This window comes from Trichosurus vulpecula, chromosome 3 (assembly GCF_011100635.1).
Source record: "Trichosurus vulpecula isolate mTriVul1 chromosome 3, mTriVul1.pri, whole genome shotgun sequence".
Classification (NCBI taxonomy): domain Eukaryota; kingdom Metazoa; phylum Chordata; class Mammalia; order Diprotodontia; family Phalangeridae; genus Trichosurus; species Trichosurus vulpecula.
Window position 1 is genome coordinate 378,985,819 of NC_050575.1, and position 23,988 is coordinate 379,009,806.

At 36.9% G+C, this 23,988-nt stretch overlaps 1 protein-coding gene across 6 annotated transcripts in view; it reads left to right on the plus strand.

The window, feature by feature from the left end:
- Positions 1–23,988, plus strand: part of CBFB (core-binding factor subunit beta) — a 101,168-nt gene that overhangs the window by 52,794 nt on the left and 24,386 nt on the right. For 3 of the 6 annotated variants that reach the window (XM_036752001.1, XM_036752004.1, XM_036751998.1), the window contains 2 exons: positions 5,882–5,998; positions 12,242–12,368. In XM_036752001.1, the coding sequence (XP_036607896.1) occupies positions 5,882–5,998; positions 12,242–12,368 (244 nt within the window). The remainder of the gene's footprint in view (positions 1–5,881; positions 5,999–12,241; positions 12,369–23,988) is intronic. The other 3 variants (XM_036751999.1, XM_036752003.1, XM_036752002.1) reach the window with 2 other exon arrangements.

The window sequence follows — 23,988 nt, forward strand, 5'->3', positions numbered from 1 at the left end:
AAGAAGTCTTACAGTCCTTTCCCTGAAATAAGGACATCGTATTGTTAAGGTTTATTGGATATTTTGACAGGGAAAGTAATTTTGTATAGTAAGGAAAAAGGAGTAATACAAATATGTACAATTAGCACCAAACACAGATTTTATTCAGTAGGATTTTGAGGGTAATTTTTCTGAGTATTTACAGTTATCATATTTTATCACTAAAATTTAACTTTAACTAAACCTTAACAGCATGTTGTATGAAACTTCTGTGTCAAAAGCCTTCTGAAATCAATGAAGTTGGTATGTTGAGGCTGGAAAGAGCATTGGATTTGGAGTCAAAAAAGCTGAGTTCAAACCCCAACTTTGCTTCTGACCACATTAGTGATTCTGGGCAAGGCACAACTTTTGAGACTCTCTTTCCCAACTTGTACAAAAAGAGAGGGGATGGCACTACATGGTCTTACCCCAAACCTCTTCTAGCCTTAAGTCATGATTTTAGTTTTTGGCTAAAAAATGTAATTCTCAGTTATATAGTTAAGTAATGAATGAAATCTGATCTTCATTGAGATGGCACTAGAATTTGTACAAAACAAAGATTATACATTTAGTATGGGTAAATGAAGAAAATTATTCAAGTTATCCATATATATATATATATATGTATATGTTAAACCAGGTATTTTACACTTTCTGAAGTTATCAAATCATTATATAAAGAGACAGTAAAAACCTGATCAAAAAAAGTTTGAATAATGTACATGTAGTAGTGTGGTAACCAAGCAAGACTTGTCCAGTTTTCTAGCCAGTAATCAGCAGTGAGTGGCTGAAACAGTTCAACAGTTGTGTTTAGTGAACCAGTATCTCTACTAGTCCCTCTTCAATGTTTCTTGGTGGTGTTCTTGGACTCCAGTTTCTTTTCTTAAACTAAGTTTTATTAATGCCTCTAGGTCTGTTTGTTTGTTTTATCACAATAATTTTCAGATTTTACCACTGCTACCATTTCAACACACAAAGTACCCTCCCTTGTAACCAAGAAGAATACCTAAGCAAAACTAACCAACACAGTCTGGCAATGTTTACAGCATTCTCTACCAGGAGAGAAGTGTTTTCTTAGTCCTTCTGCAGCGCCAATTTGAGCCATTACAGTTGCTCTGCATTAATCTTCATTTAATGTTCTTTTCATTGATATAATTATAGTTATTTTATATGTTGTTCTCATGATTCTGATGACTTTGGTGTCAGTTTATATAAGCCTTACAGTTTCTCTGAATTCCTCATATGTGTAGCTTCCTACATTTTATTAATGTACTATAGCAGTAAAATCATATTCTATCAAATCGATATACTACAATTTATTTAGTCATTCCCCGGTTACTACCCACTTTGATGCCAGGTTTGTGTTTTTTTGTTTGTTGCTGCCACAAAAAATGCAGCATTCAGTATTTTTATATAGATGGGGCCTTTCTTCTGTCTTTGACCTCACTGGCATAGATACCTAGCAGTGGGATCCCTCAGTTGAAGGTTTTGAGCAGTATAGTGACTTTTACTGTTTGGTTCCAAAGGGTTTCCAGAAGAAAAGATTCTGTGAGGGCAGGACTGTCTTTTGTCTCTGAATCCTCAGTGCTTAGCACATAGCAGGTGCTTAGTAAATGTTGATTGATTAATTTATTGTACTCATTGCTTTACCCACAGGATGTTGATTTGTGCATGTTCTTGATGCTGTAATCTGCCCCCTTCTCCCATTGGCAAGTTCCTCCTAGAGCCTCCATATTGTGGAAGGGCCCAGGCCTGCTTTTGGTTCTCTTTCTGGGCCTATTCTTGCTTCCTAGACTTCCAAACTGTGTCTATTTAATGCAAATATTTTTTTCCTCAGTTGGTAGTAATCTTAACAGCATTGGTTTTGTTCATATAAAACCTTTTTAACTTTATGTAGTTGAATTTCTTAATCTACTTCTCATGTATTTCTTTTTTCAGTATTAATAATTCCCCCAATTACACATTAAAACAATCTTTTAAACTTTTTTTAATTTGAATTTGAGTCCCAAATTCTATTCCTTCTTCACCTCCCAATCTGAGACAATAGGTGATCTGATAGAGTTTATATTTGTGCAGTCATTCTCATCTATTTCTAAAGTACATCCCTATTTTTCAGTTCTACCTTCCCTTCATGTATTGTATTCCCTCATTAGAATGGAAACTCCTTGAGAGCAGGGTCTGTCTTGCTTATATCTGTATCAATAAATACTAAGCACTTAATGATTTTTTTCCGCAGACAGTGTACCAAAAATTAGGTTTAGACCAACATCTTACACTATATACTTCAATAAACTTTAAGTGGATGTGCAATCTGAACCTTAAAGGTCATACCATAACAAAATTAGAAGAGATTCAGATCACATACCTTTCATAGCTAGGACAGGGGAAATATACTTAACCAAAAAAAGGGAGGAGGGGGAATAGAGGAGATTACAAAAGGTGAGTTAGAAAACTTCAGTTACATGACATTAAAAAAAAAACATTTTTGCATGAGCAAAATTAAAGAAACTAAAATATCGTTGGAATAATAGGGATGTTGTTATTTGGGAGAAACATCTTTATATTCAGTATCTCAGAAGGCCTGATATCCAGCATGTGTATAGGGACTAACAAAAATATATAGGATGAAGAAACATTCCCTAATCAATAAGTAGTCAAATAATAGCAACAAGTAGTTCACAAAAGAAGAATTGCAAATGATTAACAATCAGTAGAAAAGATAGCTCCAAGTTACTAATAATAAAAATGCAAATTAAAAACAATACTTCACACCTGGCAAATTGGAGGGGTTGTGGAAAGGCAGGTCCACTGCACTGGTGATAGAGCTGTGAGTTGTACTCATCATTCTGAAAAGCAATTTGGAATTATGCTAAGAAAGCAACTGAAATGCTTATACAATTTGACTCAGAAATCCCATTGCTGGGAATATTCTCCAAGGCGGTAAATAATAAAAAAAGAAGAAGAAGAAGAGCTCATATACACCAAAATATTTGCATTCCCACTTTTTGTAACATTAAAGAACAGGAAATAAAGTAGATGCCCATCAACTAGGAAATGACAGAATAAACTATAGTACTTGAATGCTGTGGAGTATTATTGTGCCATAGGAATTAAAGAAATGAAGGTGACAAAGAAGCCTTGGGGAAATTTTATATATTGATTCAAAGTCAAGTAAACTGGGACAGGAAAGTAATACGGATGTTGACTCATCATACTATAAATGAAAAGAATGCCCTCACCAACAACAACAACAAAAAAAAAACCCTGAGAACTTTAATTTTAATGATCAAATTTGGTCCCACAGAAGACTCACAGATGTTTTTGGAGGCAGTCAGGGTTAAGTGACTTATCCAGGATCACACATCTAGTAAGTGTCTGAGACTGGGTTTGAACTCAGGTCCTTCTGACTCCAAGGGTAGTGCTCTATATTCACTGTGCCACCTCACTGCCCCAATTCAGATTCTTAAAGGTTCTACTAGTGGAGCACAATCTTGCATTTTGTACTAAGCAGGGAAGGCTTTAAGTGTTGTCAGAAAATGGGCTTCTTTGGAGAGACTCAGCAGTAGAAGTTTAGGTAGGGGGTGTGTGTGTGGGGGGGGTGATGACTATATCTTTTTAGGAAAAAAAAACCCTATGTGCAGTTAAATCTTAATGTTCTTCCAAATGTATAGGAAAACGTAGGTTTTCTAGATTTTTGCTGATTTCCTTGAAATTGATCAAACTTATGCCTGTTCAGTGATTTCAGAGTAAGCATTCTAAATTTTATTTCCCATTTTGCAGTAATAGTTGATAGATATTTTAAGCAACTTTTGCCCCCTTTTCTGCCAGTTATTGTGTAGGTAGAAGGGAACCAGCACAGGGCTAAGCGTTGTTTCTCATTCTTACACACTCAATAATATACTACAGCTAGAAAACAGAAAACATTCGTTCCCTGATGGCCAGTCTTCTGGTGATGAACCAGGTATCTCCATGATTAACTAGGGATGGTCATTTAGGCACAGGCACACAGTCTGTCCCTATTGGTATTTAGTGGTTCCAGCTTAGTTGAACTTTCCTAGAATTTAAGCAGAGCCTACAGGGAACCCAGGTTTGCTTCAGTAATACAACAAAGGATGGAAGAAAGACTTTAAAGTAGTGCATAGAAGGTGTGGGAAGTTAAGCTAAAATATCTGTACCAGTCCTGCAACATTTTCTAGGAGCTCTGTTTTTATTTTGACTGTTTATTGAATACTGAATATTGTATGTTTTCTTGTCTTCTCTCCCAAAAATTGAAGTAAAGGAAAAAACTCAATTCTTTGGGTGTCTGAGGAATTGATCTCAGCTGTTTATGTTTTTACCTTTTGTAAGAGATTATGGTAAATTTTGTTCCGTTGTGATTTTATCTAAATTACTAGATATTTGATTAAACTTTTCTTGATTTCTGTCCTAATGGTTAGCATTAGGTAGAAAAAGGCTTTAAAAATTTCTTGCAAAATCTAAAATCTAGTTAAATTCGGAGACACCGTGTTGACTGTAACAGAGAAATGATAGAAATGAAAAATAGTCTCTGCTCCCAAGTAAACTATTTTCTGCTGACAGATAACAGAATATGTACAGATTAAATACAAGATAATTTGCAGAGGAAAAATGCATTAACAATTGGAGTGATCAAGAAAGGCTTTATAAATAGTTTGACTTAAATCTAATTCAAAAGACTTTGATTAATTTTGACTGATGTGTCTATTAACTTATAGATAGGGCAACAGCCACGTGTCATTTAATGGTTGGTAATAAATACTATTTAATTATAATCCCATTCTGATATGTTATTTGATATAAGATAACTATTGAAGTTGTAACCAAGAGAAGTAAGATCCTGGTAGCAGAATTGACCCAGATCGAAATTTGGTCAAGAAAATGAGATTCCCAACCATTCTGGAGAGCAATTTGGAACTATTCCCAAAGGTCTATAAAAATGTGCATAACCTTTCACCCAGGAATACCACTTCTAGGGCTGTGTCCCAAAGAGATCATACAAGGGGGAAAAGAACCCGTATGTACAAATATACTTACAGCAGCCCTTTTTGTGGTGGCAAAGAATTGGAAATCAAGGAGATGCCCATCAATTGAGGAATGGCTAAACAAATTGTGCTATATGAATGTAATGAAATACTATTGTGCTGTAAGAAATGAGCAGATGGACTTCATAAGAACCTGGAGAGTCTTATATGATCTGATGATGAGTGAAGGGAGCAGAACCAGAAGAACGTTGTGCACAACCACAGACACATTGCTTCTGTGATGATTAATTTGATAGACTTGGCTCTTCTCAACAATGCAAAGTTCTAAAACAACTCCAAAAAACTCACAATGGAGAAAAGGCCTTCCATATCCAGAGAAAGAATTATGGAATCTGAATGCAGATTGAAGCAAACTATTTGCTCTCTCTTTTTTTAAAATTTTATTTTATTTTTGGTTTTGTTACATCTTTTTCATGGTTCATCTCATTGGTTATAATTCTTCTTTACCATTTTATTATTGGGGAAAGAAGTTTAATGTGAAGGTAAATATACAGCCTATATCAGATTACATGCTGTCTTGGCGTGGAGGGGGAGAAAATTTGGAACTCAAAAACTTGTGGAACTGAGTGTTGTAAACTAAAAAAAAAAAAAAAAAAAAAAGCTAATTTTAAAAAAAAAGAATATGAGGTTCCATACCATTTCACAGTTCTTATAGACTTGTTTGTTACCTTGGTTTTTTTTTTTTTTCACCTCAACCCTAAAAAAAAAGTGGATATTTTCCATTTACCTTCATTCTTTGATCTTTAATTATGTGGTGGAGCTCATGTGTTTTCATTGCTGCTTTCTGTTAAACTGTGTTTCAGGTATATTTAAAGGCTCCAATGATTCTAAATGGAGTTTGTGTCATCTGGAAAGGCTGGATTGATCTACAGAGACTGGATGGTATGGGTTGCTTGGAATTTGATGAAGAACGAGCCCAGGTAGGGTCATTTCAAACTTAGCAAGAAGTTGATGGTTATCATTGTTGTGTTTATTTTAAATTTTGTTCTTAGGACTTCAGTCTTAATATAATGATATAGTGGAAAGAACATTCTACTTAGAGAATTGAATTCTAGCACTGATGTTGTTGCTGACTTTGTGGTCATGTGCAAACTTATTAACCATTCTCTGAACCTCTGTTTAGTTTCCTTATCTATAAAATGGAGATAATATTTGCCCTACCTTCTTCATAAGATCATTAATTATAGGGATAGCACTTTGTAAACTTCGGAGCACTATGTAAATATGAGTACTTATTTTTTTATTACTTTGCAAAACTCTAAAGCATTGTACAGATGTGTGGTGTTGTTTGGCTTGTGCCATGTTCAGTGGTATAACATTGAAGGTTTTTACTTTTATCTGAACTGATCAAAATAAGGAAGAACACACACACAATTGGATACAGAAATACCTTTCACCAAAGAGGGATATAGGAAGGAAAAAGGAAAAGGCGGGGTAGAGAAAAAGTAGATTAAGGGAGAAATTTGTCCTAAGCAAAACAAGCTCAAAATATGTACAAAAATATTTATGACTTTTTGAGGTGGCAAGGGATGGGAATCTGAGAAAATGCCCATAAATTGGGGAATGGATGAATAGATAATGGTATATAAATGTGATGGAATACTGTTATCGTGAACACTTGTCAACATAATGACCAGTCAGGTTTTCAGAAGATTAATGATGAAACATAATATCTCCTAATAGAGAGGGAAAGGACTCAAAATATAGAATGAGACAATTAATTTGGGGGGGATGGGGGAAGGGTGGTTGGGACTGTAGAAAATAGAAATTTGTTTTAATTAACTATACATGTTTGTGATGTTTTCTTTTCTCCTTTTTTTCCTCATTTGGGGAGGAGGGATTGGAGTGATGGGAGGGTGAGAAGGCAGATCTTGGCTGATTAAAATGGATGAAATATATTTTTAAAAATAAAATAAACAGGGGCAGCTAGGTGGCACAGTGGATAGAACAACAGCCCTGGAGTCAGGAGGACCTGAATCCAAATGTGGCCTCAGGCCAGACACTTGACACCTACTTAGCTGTGTAACCCTGGGCAAGTCACTTAACCCCAATTGCCTGGCAAAATTAAAATTAAAATTAAAAAAAATTTGAAAGTTTCAAGACCCCAGTTCTAATCTGACTCCCCTCATTTGCTTTGTAATCTTAAAAGGAATATAAAAATTAAAATGGACTTAATTTAATATTTTCATGTCTTCTGCATCTACCTCAGTATTATTCTCCATGTGAGAAACTTCCTATCAAAACATAAAACTAATTTTTAAAAATTAATGCTGAAATCCTTAAGGTTTTATCTTTCTATTTGGTATTTCCACAAGAATAATTAGCCATATTTGCATTCTTCTTTCAAAAAAAATACACAATAGCTGTTCTTTGTGATTTGATAGTCATGAATTTAAAGAAAGATAATAATTGGAAATTTACCATTGAGCTAAATGCTATATAGGATCAAGACAATCAGTTTGTACGTCAACATATATGAATATTTGACAGATTCATACTTAAAAGTATTTTAAAAGAAACTTAATGCAGACAGCTAAACTCTATTTTACAGGAAAAAATCCCCATTTTGGTATTTCCTCAGGTAACTGCATAGTTCCACCACTTCACAGGTGTGACCTTACTATAACTAATGTGTTTCTTTGCTTTGATTTAAAGGAAATTAGGAGTCAAAATGTTTAAGTCTTCATACAATTTATGCTTAGGTCTTCATATTTAATTTTTTATTTATTAAACATGAAGTTTAAAGAGAGTGCTAAACTAATTGGACATCAGATTGGCTTGGAATTTTAGTTTGTTTTTGTAACTTCTCATCTGAAAAGATTAAGTTTAAAAAACGTGTGCACTTACATTTTGTTTGTGCTATCATTACATTTAATTCCTTCATATACAAGTATATGTTTGAAGAATGGGCTACAGTTTGAATTTAGCTTAAAGTATATGTAAAGCATAATAACCAATGACTTTTAATTGGGCATAAGGAAAGCAATTTCTCAGACAAGACAGATTTAGAAGTAGAGGACAATAGACACTGCAACCACTAAGTCCTTTAACATCATTGTGTGGCAGAAGAAAGACCTGAAATGATTGAAGTCTTGAGAAATGAAACCACAGGTGTTTTTTGACTGTTTCATTTGAGAATTTGTATTTTTTATGCTTTGTGTTGCTGTATAAGCTTTGAACTCTTGGTGGCTGGTTTTTGGTCAAAAAATCTTTTTGTAATATTGCTTAATGTTTTGATTTTATGATAGTGAAGCTCGTATTTGGTGTTTTGCCAATTAATATTATATGCTTGCAATAAAAGCAAAAAAAGCTCACTAAGAAAAGAAAAATAACACTTTACGTAGCTATAGAAAATATAGTTCATTTTTTAAATTACGTACCAAAAATACAGCCATTTGCATCTGTCATTCCTTAGGTGGGAGACACTTAAGAATTGGACAAGAATGATCAGATAAATTAAGACAATAACGCAAAGCAAACACTTATGCAATACAAACACTTACTGTACTTGTTTTGTCTCAAACATGATAGAGGTCAGGAGAGAGCAAAATTTGGATAGAGAGAATTCCTTCCCAAGAGGAGTTTATTCCCTTGTGCACATAATAACTAACCTTAAGAAGAAAAATGTTTCATTGAGCGTTAGAGCCTAAGCACGGTTCAGGGTATTTCCAAGACTTGCTATGCTATATGTGGGCCCTCTAACAACACAGATTGAAACCCATCCATGCCTGCTCATACTGTATGACTCTTGTCTGTGCCCTCCCAAAAATCCATCACATGCTGGGAGCCTGTTCTCAATCTTTCTTGATGTCACAGGGATACCAATGAAGCACACAGCCTTGTCTGACAATTATCTGCCACTTCTGTTGTGCGAGCAGCCTGTCCTTTTGTTTTACTCACATAATTCTTTGATTTCAAATTTCAACCCTTACAATTTGAAATTATAAGAACACACATGTGTTTATGATCATTTAAAATTTCTAAGGCTCATTCCTCCCTATAAGTACCTGCTAAGTGCTAGGCACTGTGGTAAGCACTGAAGATCCCCAAAAAAGGGCAAAAAAGAGTCCCTGCTCTCAACAAGCCACCATCCTAATGGAGGAGACAACATGCAAAATCTGTGTGCAAACAAGATAGATACAAGATATACTGGAGAAAATCTTAGCGGAAAGGCAACAATATGATGGTGTATAAGGACAGGCCTCTTGCAAACAGTGGAATTTGAGCTGAGACCTCAAGGAAGCCAGGTGTAACAGAGGTGAGGAGTGAGATAATTCCAGACATGGAGAGCAACCAGTGAAAATATACAGACTTGAGAAATTAAGCTTAGACATATTTTACCACTCATTCTAAATGGATACATAACCTTAATACTAAAGATCATACATTTAAAAAATTAGAAGAGAAGTAGCTCTCACAGCTATGGATAGGAAATACATTCTTAAACAAGGGATAGAGGCAGTTACAAAAGATTAGATAGATAGCTTTGATTAAATTAAACTAAAAAGCTTCTGTACAAACAAAATTAATGGACCTAGAATAAGAAGGGAAGCAGTCGATTGTGAAAAAATATTTACATTAAATTTCTCTGATAAGAGCTTGGTATCCAAGATACATCAACAAGTGACAGATACATATGAAACCAAAAGCCATTCCCCAGTAGGTAAGTGATCTAAGGACATGAACAAAGAATTCTCAAATGCAGAATTGCTAGCTATTAACTACCACATGAAAGAATACTCTAAATCACTACTAAAAAATGCAAATCAGCACAAGCATGAGGTTTTACCTCACATCCTGCAAATTGGCAAAGATGACACAATAGTAGTGTTAGAGAAGATAGGCACACCAGTATATTGGTGAATAGTAGGACCATTTGGAATTATGCAAGTAAAGTGACTAAAATGCCCATATACTCTTTGACTCAGAAATTCCATTACTGGGCTTATAGCACACAAGGAGGTCCTTGATAAGAAAAAGTGCTCACCAACATGGAAATATTTAGCAAAGAATTGGAAACAAAATAGATGCCCACCAATTGGGGAATGGCTAAACAAATTATGACACATGAATGTAATGGACTGTGAGTATGCATTCTTATATTTGTAAGAATTGACACATTTTGGCAAAGAGAAGCAGGGAAAGATCTACGTGAACTGATGTAAAGTCAGTGAAACCAAGAAGACAATGTACATTCAGTGCCTACAGCAATGAAAATGGAAGGCACAACCAAATAAAGCAAAAGGGAATCATAAAACAGAATTATAAAGAATAAGCACAGCTCACAGGAAGTGATGAGGAGACATTCCCACCCCACCACAAGTGTTGTGCATTGCATGTGTTCTTAGCCTTTGTCAGTGCATCAGTCAGACTGATATATTTTCTTTGTCTTCAAAAAAGAATACTATTTTTTGTATGAGATGTCTTTCTGGGAGGAGCAGAGGAGAAATGCTAGAGGAAACTATGGTAATATAAAAAATACATCAATAAAACTTATTTTTTAAGAAAATGCATACTTGTATCCCAAAGAGATCATAAAAAAGGGAAAAGGACCTACCTGCACAAAATATGTATAGCGGCTCTTTTTGTGGTAGCAAAAAATTGGAAGTTGAGGAGTTGCCTCAATTGGGGAATGGCTATGGTATATGAACATAATGGAATAGAAAAACCTGGAAAGACTTACATGAACTGATGCAAAGTGAAATGAACAGAAGCAGGAGAACATTGTACACGGTAACAGCAGCATTGTGTAATGATCACCTGAATGGCTTAGCTCTTTTTAGCAATACAATGATCCAAGACAATTCCAAAGAACTCAAAAAAATGCTATCTACATCCAGATAAGGAACAGAAAGACTCTGAATGCAGGTCAGAGCATACTGTTTTCATTTATTTGTGTGGTGGGTGTGTGTGTGTGTGTGTGTGTGTTTCTTTTGGTCTGTTTCTTCTTTCACATATGACTAATGTGGAAATATGTTTTACATGATTGCCCACATATAATATATATCAAATTACTTACTGTTTTAGGAAGAGGGGAGGGAAGGAAGGGAGAAAAATTTAGAATGCAAAATTTTGTAAAAAGGAACGTTAAAAGTTGTCTTTACATATAATTGGAAAAAATAAAATACTATTTTAAAAAAAGAAAAGAAAATGCATAGACTTGGGAGATAGAGTATCTTGTTTAAGAACCAGCAAGGTAGACTGTGTCACTGGATGTTAGAGTATATGGAGGTGGGTAAGATGTATGAAGACTGCAAAAGTAGGAAGGCACCAAGTTATGAAGGGCTTTAAAAGTCAAAGCGTTTTAGAGGTATTAGGGAACCACTGGAGTTTATTATTAAATAGAGGTGGTAATATGGTCAAACTTGCACTATGATTTTGATAGCTGAGTAGTGGTTGGACTCAAGTGGAGAAACATTTAAGGCAGGGAGACCAGGCAGCAGGCTATTTAACAAGAGTTCAGGTTTGTGGTGATGAGAGCCTACAGCTGTGTGGTGTCAGTGTCAGAGGAGAGAAGAGATCATATGCAAGAAATGTTGTGAAGGTAAAGTTAACAGCCCTTGGCAACAAACTGGATATAAGGAGTGAGAAAGTGAGGAGTTGAAGATGACACCTAGGTTGGGAGACTAGGCGGATGATAGTTCACTTATATGGGGAGTAGGAGGAAGGAAAGGGAGAAAAGATAATGAGTTCAGTGTTGGATGTGTTGAGTTTAAGACTTTTATAAGACGTCTAGTTTGCGATGTCCAGTAGGCAGTTGGAGATGTGGGACAGGAAATCAACAAGAGGGAGTTGGGTTGGATAAGTAGATATGAGAACAGCCCCATGAGGTAAGTAGCATGAGTATTATTTCCATTTTGCGGATAAGAGAACCAAGTTCCAAAAGGTTACATGATTATACAACTAATAGTTAACTGAGACAGTATTTGCACCTAGATGACCTGAGTCCACTCCTGACATCCTGCCATTCATGTAGAAACACGAAAATGCAAAGTTTTTAAAACTAGCATAAACTTAATCTACAAGCACTGGCATTTGGAGTAACAGCCTTCCATTTTGTGTATCGAAAGGAGATGTAACAAGTAAACCTGCCATTAAAATTGATGTTGACCGTTCATTGTAAGTCAAAGGAAGACTCTTCATTTCATTCCTTTTTCTGACAGCAGGAGGATGCCTTGGCCCAGCAGGCCTTTGAAGAGGCTCGGAGAAGGACACGTGAATTTGAAGATAGAGACAGGTCTCACAGGGAGGAAATGGAGGTGAGAGTTTCACAGCTGCTGGCAGTAACTGGTTAGTACTTTACCCCAAACTCCCAGGGTGTGTTTGTAATATTTGTTTGATAATTCATCAAAGAATTTTTGGGGAATTTTGGGGTTTTTTTTATTTTTCTCTTAGTTTTAGAAAGTTCTTTTACTCTGATTTTGAATTTAATTAAATCCTAAACCTGAATGCATGATATACCGGAAGAAAATATACAAATTTAAGATTTGAATAAAGTGGAAAATGGCACTTTATTTCATTGCTGTTTGTCAGTGAAAATCTTTGTTTGCAACATATTGTGTCTTCTCCAAAATTTGTAGTTTTAATGTCTACTTTCCTTCAGTTATTTGAAAAAGTTACCTCTGCTTAAAATATGTTTTTAGATTAGCGTGGAACCATTGGGCAACAGTGTTATATACTCTACTTTATTAATCTTATTTTTTGAAGATGCTTTAAGGGAAAAAAAAAACCCCTGTGGCAGAGTAAAAAGAGCAAAGACTTGGAGCTTGAGGGGCCTCTACTGCTTACTGCCTATGTGACTATGGGCAAGTCATTTTCTGTCTCTTTGATCTCACTTTCATCTTTTGTAAATTGAAGGGGTTGAACAAGATGATCTCTCAGGTCTCTGCACCTCTACGTCTCTGACTCATTCAGAATCATTTGTATTAATTTGTTACAGAAGTATTTAGTGCTTAGCTTCTGAGAGAATAGATTTACTGATCACTGCTTTGTATTTTGTTTGTCAGATGCATTTGTAACTCTATTTTTATACAAATTCGATGCATGAAAATCTACTTTTACAGGATGTAGAAGAGGTAACTATTTTACAAAAAAATTCTCAATTGCTGAAGAGATTGAATTCTTTCTCCTGTTGCATTTAAATTTCATATATATAAACTACATTTGTTGAATAAATAAGGTAGATTTGTGTTTAAAATGTGTTAGATGACTAGCATTTGAAATTAGCCCAAATATATGCCATTTTTATGACTGAATCAAATCTGACAAATCAAAAGGGCATATAATAGTATATATAATGTTCCCAGGCAATTCACATTTCTACTTCATTTGTACCTAAGGACATGATGTGGATAGGAAAAAGAAATGCTTTGTTATGGTTTCATGAAAATTTTCCAGTTTTTGTGATTGGGCTTTTGGCCCCATTTTCTTTAAGTACCTATCTCTGTAACAGTGAGCTTTCCTTGGAATTCTGAAAACATTAATTAAGCACCTGCTGGATGCCAGGTACTCTGGTAGGTTCTGGGGACACACAGGCAAAAACAAAACCATCCCTGTCCTAAAAAAGCTCACATTCTACAGGGAGAAGGGAATGCCAGAGTATTGGAGGAGAGGTAGAGCACTGACAGCTGGGGAGGACCAGAGAAGCCTTTTTAGAGAGGTTACATCTGTGCTATTCATTTTGATAGGTTAGAGCCAGATTGTGGAGGGCTTTAAATGAAAGGGACTAGTAGTTTAGTTTTTGGCAGTATGGAGCCACTAAGAATGCTTGAACAGGGAAATGACATGATCTGACCTGTGCTGTATGGAGGATTTATTGAAGAGAAACTGCAAGCTGAGAAATGAGTCCATCATCACGCATTTATTATGTGCTTCTCATGTGCCAAGAACCACGCTAAGTTAAAAGTTAAAAGAGTCCCTACTTTCAAAGTACTTCTGTTCCGATAGGGAAACCAATGTGAATATGTATACTCATGATGTATTCGAAATAAATGCGAATTATTTATGGGAGAGAGGGTGCTAGCAGCCAGGAAGGATCAGGGCAGCGTTCATGTAAAAGGTAGCATTTGGCTGAGTCTTAAAGGAAACCAGGAAAAAACTCAGAGGCAAAGGTGAGGAAGGCTTGGAGAAGATTCCGTGAAAAAGTTCAAAAACCAAAGATGGAGTGGTATTCGTCTAGAACAGTGAGGAAGCCAGGCTGTCTGAATTGCAGATTGGCAAGGGGAGCAGTGTGTAAAAAGTCTGGAGAGGTAGGAATGGGAAAAGTTGTGAAGAGCTTTAAATGCCGCACAGTTGTTTATAAGTGATCCTTGAAACAATGAGGTCAATAAGGAAGTTGCTACCAATACAATGCTATGTAAATGGTGATGCACACCTGAACAAGTGTGTGGCCATATGTGAGTGGAAAAGAGAGGATAGTGGAGATAGAATCAGTAAGACTTAGCAACTGATTTAATGGGAGTGAAGAGGAAAGGAAAGAGTCAAGAATGAATCCAAGCTTCTGAACTTAGGTACCTGGACGGAACCAATCTTACCTCCTGTGTACCAGGCACTAGGCAAGCTGCTTGGCTATAGCTATAAAGAATGAAATAAACCCTTTTCCTATGAGGAGGTGGCATTCAAGTGAGGGGGGGGGGTACAACAGGTATATATAACTGTATAAGCAGCATAAATATTAAATGAATAAATGCAGATATATACAGAATAGCTTCAAAGGGAGAGCACTAGCAGGTGCATCTTAAAGATAGAAAGGGACTCTGAAGGAGGGGTAAGGAAGGATTGAATTCTAGGCATAAGGGATGGCCATTGCAAAGGCACTGAATCAAGACATAGCGTGTCCTGTGTTAAGAACAGAGAGAAGTCTGATTGAACTGGATTGCAGAGTATTCTATCTAGAGGGACTTTTTTATTGGGGAGTAAATTATGAGTTCCATTTTGGATATGTGGAATTTGCAGAAGCCATGAGGTATCTAGGGGAGATTACTAGGAGGCAGTTGGTTGATAAAGGACTAGACATTAGGAGGAGTAGTGCTGGATTTTTAGATTTGGGAATCATCTGCATAGAGATGATAGTTGAATCCATAGAAGCTGATGAGTTCACCAAGGAGAAAGTATATCATTTAAAAAAAAAAAAAGGCAGTCCTGGGAGAGAGCACTGAGGAGCCCCCACACTTAAGATTTAGGCATATGTGAGGAATCAGCAAAGGAGTATTCAGCTAGAAGATCAAGAAGACAACTGAGGCATAGAAACCAAGGAAAGAGAGGATGAGAATCCCTGAATGGAAAGGAACTTTAATGGCCGTCTAATCCAATCCAAAGGCCTTCTCGTCCAACCAACCCTTGAACAGGGATCCCTTCTGAAACATATTTGACAGATGGTTCTACAACCATTGCATGAAATTGACATTTTCAATTCAAAATTAATTAAATCAATTAAAATTTCAAGTAAGGGGGAACTCATTACCTCAAGCAGCTTTTGTAATAACCTGATTGTTTTTGGATAGCCTAGTTGTTAGGAAGTTTTCCATTATGTCAAGCCTCCATTGATATCTTTGCAACTTTCATTCATTGCTCTTGTTTCTTCTGTCTTTTGGGATCAAAGGGGAAAAGTTATTGAGCTCCATATTTGGATTTCAGAAATGAGTTCAGTTCTTGACTCTGCTACCAACCACCTGGGTGACCTGGGACATGTCTTTTGTCTTTCCTTGGCTTTAGTTTCAAGTATAAAATGAGGGGGTTGGATTAGATGACATCTTAAAGCTCTAAATTTTATAGCTCTAAATCTGTGTATGATCCTAAACTATTTCCTCTTCCTCCTAGCCTTTCAAATATTTGAAGCAACTATCATATCTACCCCTCAGTCTTTTCCAGGCTGCATATCCCCAGTTTTTTCAGCAGATCCTTAAGTGACATGAACTCAAGATTCTTTCCATCCTGATATCCCTTCTCTGAATGCTCTGGTTTATCAGTGTCCTTCCTAAATGTGTCTCCCAGATCAGCAGAGAACACCAAATACGGTTTAATGTGGCAAAATACAGAACCACTATAACTCCTCTATTCCTAGATGTTATGCTTTTCTTGATGTAAAGTAAGATTACATTCACTTTCTTGGCTGCCATATCACACTGTGACTAATTGAACGTGCAGTCCACCAAAATCTCCAGTTCCTTTTCAAGTGAACTGCTAATTTATCCGTACATCTTACACTTAGAAAGTTGATTTTTAAAATCCAAATTAAGACTTTATTTTCTCCTCTATCCAGGAATTCAGCAGTATATAATGCATGACTTAGAACCAAAGCTCTGGGTTTATAGAGTTAGGTTTGATCTCAGAGAAAGTGTCTCTTAAAAAATCTCCCCTTTGCTCGTGTACCCACCAAAGGTCTTATCTCTGAGAATTTAAATTTATGCCATGTGTATATAGGTCCCAACCAAAAAGGTAAAAGCTCAGCAAAAACTCAAGACTAAAAATATATAGGATATAGGACAAACTTTTATGTCACCCAACAAAACACAAATTACTAATACCCAAATCCATATAGTAAAAACATCTCTCCTTCCTCTCCAGTGAGTCACATCTTCCCCAGGGACCTGTTCACACATCTAGACTTGCAGTATTGCTGTAGGGTTGATGCTTCGCCACAGGGGAAAAGTACTTGGGGAGGATAGAATCAACTACTTTCCCTCTAGTGAGCCTAACTTCCCCAGGGACCTATGGTCCTTCAGACTTAACAGTAGTACTTTGTGATTAACACCCCCCTCTGAAAGGAGAAAACACTTAGGGTTGCTTCTATCCCTGAGCCTTCTTAGTCCAATAATTTACAGTACTAATGAAGGGTATGCTCTTTCACATAATGACTGTCTCTTAGTCTTCCTTGACTTTATCCAGGAACTGCTATCTGTCATCTCTGTAGCCACATGGTTTCTCTTAGGAGCATATGGTTCTTCCTCTCCTAGGGTCCTGTGGTTCCTTGTAGTAGCCCAGCAGACATGTGTGTTTCCCTTCCAGGGAACCAAGAGCCTAAGGACCCCATACTCTCTGGTTCTCTCTGCTCCCCCCAGGTTTGTGTCTACTCTCTTACAAAGTCCAGTTCTTGAGGGCATGTCTCCAGTATATGATGACTTGGGCACCTTTAGTGTGATTTAGTGGCGAAGAGTGCTCAGAAGGATATTCATATGCCATCAATGCCAGAAAAGTCTTGAATGTAGTATGAGCACTGGGAGACATTTTCCTGTGGAAACAAAGGCCTTATCTTTAAGCATGGTTCATCATGACCAGGTGCCCCCGGTCACATTCTCTGCAGTTGTCAAAAGGTACAGAAAGATCAAGGAGAAAAGGCCTTTGAATTTTGGAGCTTGGATGTTTGGTAACCTTGAAGAGTAGTGTAAATAACTTGATGATATGATAATAAATTAGTTTTTTGCTATTTTACTAATTCAGTTAAATGGATATTCCCCCCCCCAAAAAAAAAACCCTTCCATCTCCTTCCAGTCCTTGTCCTTTTTTGAACACCGGAAGTATAATAAGTAACCTATTAGGCGTATATGAATAGTTTATTGATAACTTTGTAAAATTACCCATTGTTGACTTAAGGGAAAAAACCACTACGGAAATGCTCATAGATGAGGGAAATGGCTGAACAAACAATGGTATGTGAACAGTGGAATAGTATTGTGCACTAAGAAACTATAAATGTGATGAATTCTAGAAACCTAGGAAGGTTTTATGAACTGAGAGAGAGTAAAATAAGCAGACTCAGAAGAATGCTATCTATACACAATAACAAGATCACCAAAAAGAAACTGCCTTTCTTAATGGCCTTATTTCTGCCAAGGGCGCCACCATCTCTCTAGTCACCCAGATTCACAACCTCTAAGAGTTATACTCTTCATTATCCTTCATCCCCTTTGTCTAATCATTTGCTTATTATCAATTTCACTTCCACAACAGCTCAAATTCATTAGTTAAACTCAATTTAATAAGCATTTTTTAAATACCTACTCTGGGCCAGGCTTTTGTTCATTCTTCATTTTCAAAGAGGACTAATGACATCATATAGACTGATATCTTGACTTGCTCATGAATTGAATTTAAGTGAGGCAGAGTTGCATTAAGTCCTTAGCCTCACTGTCTCTTCCAGAGTCATCAAAGACAAGTGGCAGGACAAAAATCAAGAAGATTGGAGATGCAGGGATGCAGTGGATGGCCTTGGTGTTTTCAATGTCTGGCTGAGCTCTAATTGCTCCACAACACCTGATTCAGCTGCCTTCATGGCTGTTGGAACAAATTCAGTCAAGGAAAGTCTTCACAAGGTTGGGGTGGAGACATCCCCCTAATTCACCGATGGGTTTGAGGCCTATCAGTTACCCTCAACCTGACTTAGCCCATCTCCCAAGACGGTTTTACTGGGGTTTGGCCACTGTGCATGCTACAGCTTCTTGGAGCTCGGCAGCCCTCATACCACAGGTGCTAGTCCTCCCTGAACACCCTATACATTCCTGGACTGGGCACTAGGGATACAAAAACAAACACAACAGCCCAGCCTTCAGGGATCTTGAATTCTACTGGAATCCATAATGCCATCCCATTCTTTCTAAAAAGACACCACCCTGGATCTAGCCCTTTTCATCTCTTGCCTGGACTATACAATGCCCTGCCAGTCTTTACCCTCTTAAATCTATCCTCCTATGGAATGTATCTTTAGGGATGGTTAACCTTCCAGTACTTGGTTCCCTTGTCACATTTGTGGGTCAGAGAGTCAACAATATTTCTGAAGTTCTTACTATGTGCAAAGTACTATGCCAATCTCTGGGGATACAATGAAAGATAAAAACAGTTCCCACCCTCAAGTAATGGGGGAGCAACTATGTATATACAAGATATAGGAAAAAGTTTGCATGTGTGTGTGTACACATATATGCATATATATACATACATACAGGGAAAAAAAGGAAATTTACTGGTACAAGAAATTTCCTCTACCAAGTTAGTTTTCCATCAAGTTCCTGACAATGTGCCTAAGACATGTGAATGTTAAGCGACTTGCCCAGTGTAATAAGTAGTGAGTGTCAGAGGTAGGATTTGAACTCAGATCTTCCTGTCTCCGTTCTGCCAGGCTGACTCTATTAGTAATGATAATGAGTTTTATATTTCATTTTAACATAGAAGTAATGATAATGAGTTTTATATTTCATTTTAACATAGAATCATAGATTGAGCCCTGGAAGGGGCCTCAGGCCATCTAGTCTAACCCTTTCAATTTGCACATAAAGAAACTGAGGCCCAGAGAAATTGTGACTTGTCGTGAGTCATGTCACATATGGAGTGTAAAAAAACATTTTGTTAAATATTATATTTGTTATGATTATACTTATAGAATACTTTAGATGTATGAGTGCTAGACTCTTAGAGTTACAAGGGATCTTAGAAATTATCTAATCCCCTCTTAATTTTTTGTAACTTTAATTATTTAATATTAAATAGCAGTGAAAACTAGTTAAACTTACAACTTTTTCCATACTCAGAATTGGCTAAATGCATTTTAGGGTATAAATGTGAAAACTTGTCATTCACACCGTCCAGAACTCCATCAGCCATTGTTTATTCATTCAGGTTCACTTATACTTTCTACAGCTGTAGGTCTTATGGAGTGTGTACTTCTGGGTTTCCATTCTTAGCTTTGCTTTATTCTACCAAGATGTTTCCCAGTTTCTTTACATTCTTTCTGTTTGTAAATATTAATTTCAATAATCTTATTCCATTATACACTGTACATATCTTTCCTTGAACCATTCCCATTCACTGGAATTTAAGGTTCTTCTCCCTACCCTATTGAGGGGAAGGGCTAGGGGATGGAGTGTTACAAACAATGCTGTTAAAAGTGGATTGAGGGGCAGCTAGGTGGCACGGTGAGTAGAGCACTGGCCTTGGAGTCAGGAGGACCTGAGTTCAAATCCGGCCTCAGACACTTGACACATGTACTAACTGTGTGAGCTTGGGCAAGTCACTTAACCCCAATTGCCCTGCCAAAAAAAAAAAGGCGGATTGAATGGAATGTTATTATTTTTTGATAATACTCTTGCCCCCTTCACTTTACAGATAAGGAAAGTGAGAACTAGACAGGCTATTTCGGAGGCTGAACTAAATCCCTACTGACTCTGGAGTGTATGATAGAAAGTCGGGGAAGGGTGTGGGGTTGTATGTATGTTTTTGCTTAGGTAAATTTTTGATGTCAGCTTGTTTTCATACCATTTTGTCAGAATACTGATTCTGAGTGTATTGCTACACTTTTACCCTATGGTTGTTTCCCAGGAGGAAGCAAAATTAAAATGTAGTACAAGTTTTTTCTTTTTAATTTGAGAATTCTAGTTAAGATTTGCCTTCCAGGGGCAGGCACATAATACTGAAAGGATCATTAGAGATTGTCTACTCTTATCTCCTTATTTTATAGATGAAGTTAGGGTCCAGAGGACAATGATTTTCCAAAGTCTCACAGCAGTCTAGTGCCTGAGCTAGAACCTAGAGCCCATGTCTCCTGACTGTAGGTACACTATGCTTTTCTACTGTACTACACTCTGTTTCTAAGGATGATTTGTGACCACACTACCCACAGAGATGCACTAGCAAATAATAACTGCCTAGGAACCCTATGAGAAAAGCTGGGATTATTTTGCCTGTAAAAAGAAGGCTGAAGAGGTCTAATAAGGTCTAAGTGGGTGGTCCCTGTCGCCTGGTTAGAGGGAGGGGCAAAGCAGCAATACGAATGGCCACAGTCCTACTCAGAGTGTGGGCTGCCCCTGAGAAGAGTTACTTAGATACTGGGGAAAGAAGCTTTGAGCTTATCAAATTAATGAGTTTGGGCAAGCATCAAGGCAAATGGGCCAAGGGCTGGTCTCGGAGTCAGGAAGATAGAGTGAATGCCACCAAAGACACTGTGTAAGTCACTTCACCTCATATGCAGGATAGGGATGATAACAATAGCCTAGGCTTCTGGATTGTTGCAAGGATCAAACGAGATCATGTGTGTCAAAAACCTTAAAGCATCTGTGTCAGCTATTAGTCCTGATCCCAGACAGACCATTTAGAATTCATATACTTAAGTTTCTCCTTTTGCAAAATATGGAAAACATTCAATTCCTTCGCTGTAAGTATCAAATAGGCCAGATCTATACTGCTTTTCTGCCGAATTTCTGTAGTAAATTTTCTTTACTTCTCAGAAATATCGTGAACTTGTCCTATTGGAAAACAATGACTTGACTTGGCAAATGAGGGATACTTTCTGCAGTAGAAGGAATAAACATGATTTACTCTGGGAACCTTGGCTAAATTACTGTTAAATCATTGGCATGCGGGAAAATGATTTGCAGAGCAGTGGAATAAAAAGTCCCAGAGTTCTATTTCTGTGTACTCCTGCATTTCCACCCATACTTGGCTTCTGGTGCCCAGTAGTCTTCCAAAAGAATTAACTCCTCTGTGATAATCTTAGTTGTGGAGAGAAGAATAAAAGCTTTCCTGCCTCTAGCCCCAATTGAAACGATAGAAGCATAAGTTGCTCTCTCCTAACAAGTCTGAAATTTTCATTTTGGTTTGTTTTTCAGGATGCAATAAAGAATTACTTCATTTTTCTGGTTCTGTCTATAGTCATTTTGACCTGACTACCTTGTACAAAGAATATTTTCTCATACCCTGAAAGACATAATGACTTAAAATGTGAAAAAAAAAATTAATTCTGGTCAGTGAAGATCTTAGCTATTAAATTTTCCTAATTTGTATTGTTAAAAATTTGAACTAAAAATAATAGCATCATAAGGTTCAGTATTTAGGAACTGTAGTTTGGCACTTAAAACAAATTTAATTCATACAACTCAGAATTTTTTGAGAACTATTTTCCATCCCCTATGGGTCAGGTTATAAGAATTTAAACTATGTCAGTGTATCAGTGTCAGTTTGGTGAATACTTAGAGCTGAATGTTACATCCTAGGAGATAGAGAATTTAAAATTTCAACGTTTCATGGAGACTTGTCCTTTTTTAATATAAAATAATTTGTGATGTTGGACTTGTAGATTTTGAAATAGGCCTTTTTAGTATTAAAAGGTAATTCATGGCTTAAAATATCTGTTTAAAATTAGAAAGAATTTAAGACTCTGGTAATTGAAATGACTTTAATGGAGACCAGATTGTGTAGTTCAATAGGGGAAAAAAATCCTTGCAATATTCCACCACCCAGCTTCTGTCCCAGGAACAGGCGCCAGCTTTGGTCTTTGGAAACATTCATCCACTGTTGGGCAGCATATGAAAATAATCACATGTAGTTGGGTCTGTCTTTAAACATTTCTTTCCCCAGCAGAGTCTCATGCTTATCCTTCAGATCTCTATGTAGATACCTTCCCCACCATAACAAATAGGTAAAGTATTGCCAAAGAATGATTCCTAGTTGAATACTTCAAGTAGACTGCTCAGAGGTATGGGGCCGGAAGATGGGAAATGGAGAAAGTGCCAGAAATGATGGGCAGTTGATTGTGTTTAAGGAAGGATGGTTTGAACAACCAAAAATAAAATTATTCCAGTAGGTGTTTTTAAAGAGATTGTAAGTATTTTGTATACGTTTGTATGTTTATTTTAATTGGGTTCTACACCAATCAACACTTTAAATACATTGATTCTGCTGTGAAAGAACGTTTGTGATGATATAAGATCTACCTCATCATTCAGGGACTGCTGCTAGGCAGCAATCCACTTTTCTGTGCTTTGTAGTCTATAGCTAGTCAAGTATTTTAACTTAATTCTCTGTATAAGATTTGGTGGAAAAATTACCCAAATTTTCAAATATGAGCTGCTTACAAGTATGTACCAGAATTGGCAAAACTGAGCCAGTGTGTGTTCTGATGTGCGCCTATGTAAAAATGATAACAGAGTCCCTAAAACTACTTTAGTCGAGCAGGACTGGTGCCAGTTGATACCAACTATTATTACTAGAAAAGGTAACCCAAAGTTTACCACGGGAATTTAAAACTTTTCAGACTTCCCATTTATATTTCCCAAAAGCTGGATCCAGGACATTGCAGTTCTGAAAAGAAGAATCTCTAAGGGCTTAGTAGAGATTGTGTTCTGATTATAGAAATGGTATTTTAATTCATCTAACATACCTGACTGTGAGATAATCTACATTTAGAGAACAAGGGCACTCAGAAAAACATTAAACAATACCTAAGGTTGAATGCCCTCAAAATGTTTAATTTTCTTATCCATAAATTCACTAAAATAAAAATTACAAAATATTTTGTATTTTTGGCAGACTTTTTTTCAAAGTGCATACATAAGATTGATTTATTTCATTTCATCTGTGATCACATCAGGGTAGATAATCCCATCACCAATGCTTTTCAAAATCCATTCACAACATCTCATCTGTGAGATTTTTGCTTGTGTCTTTCTGAGTTCCTTCCACAGTTAATGAAAAACATTTTTAGGTCATTGATCCTCAAAGTGGGAGCCAAGCACCCCCAAGGAAACTTGGAATAACCCCAGGAATACAAAACAAGCCAGTTAAAGGGTAGGAAGAAAGGTCATATCCCACCCTCCCTGTGTTAGCCAGTCATGGAACTTATCTCCCTCAGATCCCATCACTCCCTTCTTACCCAACAGTTCTACCCTCTGCCCTCTCCAATCCAACTGTGCAAGTTCCCAGCAACTTCTCTTCTAAACCAGGCTTCATCTTTTTGGGGGCTGTTATAACCTAACACATCCTGCCTCACCCAGCTTATCCCTGTTCTGCCCCCAGATCATCTCATGGTTGCATGCCCCTCCGCTGTTTGGGACTCCTAAGCTATGACCAAGGAGTCGAAGCTCCGGCACTTCTTTTCATTTTCTAAGGAACAGTGAGTCACACAGAATGAATGGGCATAGATAAG